The sequence below is a fragment of the Sinocyclocheilus anshuiensis genome, unplaced genomic scaffold, assembly GCF_001515605.1.
Source record: "Sinocyclocheilus anshuiensis isolate Anshui unplaced genomic scaffold, SAMN03320099.WGS_v1.1 scaffold51, whole genome shotgun sequence".
Taxonomy (NCBI): Eukaryota; Metazoa; Chordata; class Actinopteri; order Cypriniformes; family Cyprinidae; genus Sinocyclocheilus; species Sinocyclocheilus anshuiensis.
In genome coordinates, this window is record NW_015548296.1 from 1591145 (window position 1) to 1596006 (window position 4862).

Here is a 4862-nt window from a genome sequence, read left to right on the forward strand (position 1 = left end):
CGTTCGTTTTTTTTTTTTTTTTTTGTATTTGACATTTTGTGACTGAATTGTTTGACCACAGTGAGGTGGCTCTTCAGCGCACTAGCAGTATGAATGAGACGGGGCCAGTGGTTTGGCACCTTGCCCTTTGCCTGCTGCTTGCCTGGATACTAGTCGGAGCAGCTCTCTTCAAAGGCATAAAGTCCTCTGGGAAGGTTAGTGTTTCACCTCAATAACATTAAATCGTATCTGTACAGTAAATCGTGTTGAGGCAGCAAGAGAACAAAGCATTTTGCATTCAATTTAACATAATAAATGGTACATTTCAGGTGGTGTATTTCACAGCTACTTTCCCATACGTCGTTCTTTTTATCCTGCTGATTCGTGGTGTGACTCTGGAGGGAGCAAAAGATGGCATTGAGTTCTACATCGGTTCAAAGTCTAACCTCACCAAACTGACTGATTCTGAGGTCTGTCAAGAACTAAATACAACTGTCTAAACTTACTGTTCATAATCACAGGAATACACTGATATCAGACAGCTAATGTAGCCTGTTTTTACCATAGGTTTGGAAGGATGCAGCTACTCAGATCTTCTTTTCTCTCTCCATTGCATGGGGTGGTTTGATGGCTCTGTCCTCTTACAATAAGTTTTACAACAACTGCTATCAAGACTCCATTATAGTGTGCGTTACAAACTGTGGCACCAGTGTCTTTGCTGGCTTTGCCATCTTTTCTATCCTTGGACACATGGCGCATGTCTATCAGAGACCAGTGTCAGAAGTTGCAGATGCTGGTAAGATCTGAAATGTAAATGTAGTATTGTTTTTCATTTTTCAGTAATCAAACAAGTGCATTTGCAGAGCAGTTAAGCGTTCTTTTAAAACAAAGAACGTGATAAAATGTGTAGTTTGCCATTAAAGCAATAGTTAAAACAATAATAAACATTCTAGCATGATGTACTCATCCTTGTGTTAGAAGCTAATCCCCAATTTGTGTTTTAGGTTTTGGACTGGCCTTTATTGCATACCCTGATGCTCTTTCTAAGCTGCCCATTTCACCCCTGTGGTCAATACTGTTCTTTGTTATGCTTATTACCCTTGGCTTGGACTCCCAGTTCGCAGGAATAGGTAAAGAAAAGCAGATTTAGATACTGTAAAATAATAAGAAAAAAGTACTCACGTATTTGTCTTAATCTTAATAATAATCATGATTTGTCTACAGAGGTTATTGCCACCTGCCTCCAAGATGCCTATCCCAAGCTTTTGAAGTCCAAGCGAGGAATTGTTACAACAGCAGTCTGCATTGTTCTCTTTTTGCTCGGCTTGCCATGTATCACAAGGGTAGGCAAACCATTTCGAATACTCTTGAGATATACTTTTACAATGATAAAAATGCATTACATGAAAGGTGAATAAGGGAATTCTGCACAAAGTGAACCCAACTGTGCAGTATATTTAAAAGTGCTTTGTTTTGATAGGCAGGAATATATTGGGTGAATTTAATTGACACTTTTTGTGCTGGATGGATTCTCCTGGTCGCTGGATTACTGGAGGTCTTAGGTCTTTCCATCTTGTATGGTGAGTATTAGCAATATGTGGTAATGTTATATGTGCTGCCTGTCTCCAATTATTGTTCTGTTCTTTTCTAAAATGCATGCACATTTTCAGGTGGTAATCGGTTCATCAAAGACATTGAGATGATGATTGGGAGTAAGAGCGCCCTCTTCTGGTTATGGTGGAGAGCTTGCTGGTTTTTTATCACCCCAGTGGTTCTTTCTGTATGTACGCCGTTTTTAAACTATAATTATTATATAAATAATAATAAAGTTATACCTAATGATTATGTTTTTTTTTTACCAGATTATCCTTGTATGGTCCTTGTATACTTTTACATCCCCCACATATGGCTCAGTTGCATATCCAGATTGGGGCATTTCTCTGGGCTGGGGTATGACTGCATTTTGCCTCATTTGGATCCCTATTCTTGCGGTCTGGAAAGTGTACAAAGCTAGTGGAGGCCCTTGGCAGGTAAAGCAGGATGTTCATGTTTTATCTGAGAAAAATGTTTTGATTCTTTTAAAATAATTTTTAATGTATATTAACATGCACAGCATGTCAGTGGTGTGTTGCGTTAGTCATGCGCTATTTGATTCTAAACTTTAGCTTTTGTCATTCAGCGTATCAAAGAAGCCTGTTCACCCACAGAGGACTGGGGTCCTTACTTGGAGTGTCACAGAGGGGAGCGCTATGGTACAAGAGGAGCGACTGATCCAAATATATTTGTGATCTCTAATAAATTCACAACTAGGTTGTAAAAACGTTTTGTTTAAGGATAGTGTTTTAATGTATTTGTACATATATGCATATGTAGCACTAGTCTGTGTAGTTAAGTGAACAAGATAACTTAATATTTTAGTTGTATATAATTGTAATCCTTTTGTTTGATTGCTTGTGCGTTTTCCTTTTTTGTGAGTGTTGAATTGTAGTCCATTTACATTTTTTTGTGGATTTTATTTTTTATCTTTTTAAGAGAGGTTTGTATGTTTACATTTATCTTTTCTTGGTGCTTTGAACATGGAATGAAATCCAAATTATTTTAATTGAAATAAAATATTTATCTTTTAAAAAATAAATATAAATATTCACATTTAAAAAAAATATATAAAATATCAAATCAAACAGAATTTCAAATCAGTACGAGTTAGCAAACAAATAATTGAAAAGTCTTATATTGCATCTTATATATCACATATGACATATTTCTATTTCAAAAAGAGGGGGAGCATTTATGGTGTACATATGAAACATAAAGTACTTACATGTATATATATATATATATTTGAGTTTTTAAAGTAACAGTAATATTCTAAATACAAACATTTTGATTCCCAGGGAACACATGCATCAAATGTTCTCACTCATTTTTTATACAGAAAATGTTCCCATAAGTGAAATTTAGAAGAATAATTTTTGATTACACCTTACTCAGTTGTACAATAAAGTAGATTCTGCATGTTGCGTGTTTCTCTTCAGGGTCAGTCTGTTATCCCTGACCAAGTCATGGCCTAATGGTTAGAGAGTTGGACTCGTAACCCAAAGGTTGCGGGTTCGAGTCTCGTACCGGCAGGGATTGTAGGTGGGGGGAGTGAATGTACAGCGCTCTCTCCCACCTTCAATACCACGACTGAGGTGCCCTTGAGCAAGGCACCGAACCCCCAACTGCTCCCCGGGCGCCGCAGCAAAAAAATGGCTGCCCACTGCTCCGGGTGTTTGTTCACGGTGTGTGTGTGTGTTCACTGCTGTGTGTGTGCACTTTGGATGGGTTAAATGCAGAGCACTAATTCCAAGTATGGGTCACCATACTTGGCCACATGTCACGTCACTCACTCAAAAATCATCCAGGTCCACTGACCATACCATTGCACCTCCAAAGTCAGCCACTGAATCTGTAACTTTTTCAGAAAAACAGATTTACCCAAGATAAGAAAAGATCTGAGGACCATAACCTCACATACTGTAAAAATGTGTTTGTACAAAGCAAGTACCAAAAGCCAAAAAGAGCTTTAACAGATTTTTACTGTTAAAAGCAGCATTTACTGACATTTAATTTGATGAATTTAATGAATCTCCCAAATCAGAAGCCTGAGCAAAAAAACTCAAACAGGTAATTAATGATGGTAAACAATGCTTTACATGCCCAGAAAGCTCTTGATGTTGTCGTAGCCAACCCAGTACGTTACAAAGCACTGAAAGTGTAACAATGAAGAAGTGAAATTTGAATCTGGAACCCAGCACTCTGCAGGACAGCCACACCTGTGATGCAAATATAAACATTTAAATCTCTTTCAGAAATAACTTGTCAAAGCACAACGGTGAATGAATGAGTAGGGAAAATCAGGGGCAATTATACACATAGAGAGAAGGTGTGATTATATCATTTTGTGAGAATTTTTCAAAACAACAGTTAGAATAATGCATAAAAAATACTTTTAGGTATAAAAATAGCTTTTAGATTTCATTATTGTTTTTCTGCCAATATTATTTTTCTGCTGTCTAAAGCGTTTTGTTTTTCAAGTGCCACAAGTGCCGCCTCATCTATTCACTTAGAGGGTGATTAAAACAATTCTTGTATTAAATTAAATACTATGATCTGAGTCTTTTTCTGTTGTAAGTCTATTAATGATGTTTTGGCACAATATCAAGGATTGTATAATATGTAGCAAATATTATAACATTTACTTTTTTGACCTCTTTTACAGGCACTTTCAGTCAGTTTTGAAGATATCCACAGCATTTATATAACTAAAGTATCATGAATTTTGTTTTAGTGCAGTACCAGTTACTACTGCTGTTGTAATCAATCATGTTGTTTACATTCATTTTGAGGTTTATCTTTAAATGTGCTCACCATTAAATGTGCTCACCATAATCATTTGTTTTTTTTAAGGATCCATCAGGTTTGAAGAGCAATGCTTATAAATTGTGACCAGAAAACAATCATCCTAGATCAAGATTTAACACTGTATTTATTTTCACAACAATATAACCACTATTTACACAGTCATTGGGTGCAATTATAGCACCATGTATTACTGTTTTTCTCCATCTTCGTATTTTAATCTATGCCAAGCAGGAATGTATATATTCCTTAAATAAAAATAAAAAAAAAAACAGACCAAAGCACTAATTATTTTAATTTCATGACACATACTCTTCTCAAACCAGAAATGAAAAAAAAAAAAACAACAACACACCCACACAGCATCAGCATCCTTTATGAATACTATTCAATTATTCTCTTTTTAGATAATAATTACAGTGGGTACGGAAAGTATTCAGACCCCCTTAAATTTTTCACTCTGTTATATTGCAGCCATTTGC

General features: G+C 36.0%; 1 protein-coding gene across 1 annotated transcript in view; it reads left to right on the top strand.

Annotated features, from left to right (window-relative positions):
• Positions 1–2296, top strand: part of LOC107655983 (sodium- and chloride-dependent neutral and basic amino acid transporter B(0+)) — a 4770-nt gene extending 2474 nt beyond the window's left edge. The window contains exons 6-14 of the mRNA XM_016443613.1: positions 62–194; positions 309–449; positions 547–775; positions 984–1109; positions 1204–1322; positions 1460–1559; positions 1650–1759; positions 1842–2009; positions 2159–2296. Coding sequence (XP_016299099.1) covers positions 62–194; positions 309–449; positions 547–775; positions 984–1109; positions 1204–1322; positions 1460–1559; positions 1650–1759; positions 1842–2009; positions 2159–2296 — 1264 coding nt within the window. The remainder of the gene's footprint in view (positions 1–61; positions 195–308; positions 450–546; positions 776–983; positions 1110–1203; positions 1323–1459; positions 1560–1649; positions 1760–1841; positions 2010–2158) is intronic.
• The last annotated feature ends 2566 nt before the right edge of the window (positions 2297–4862 follow it).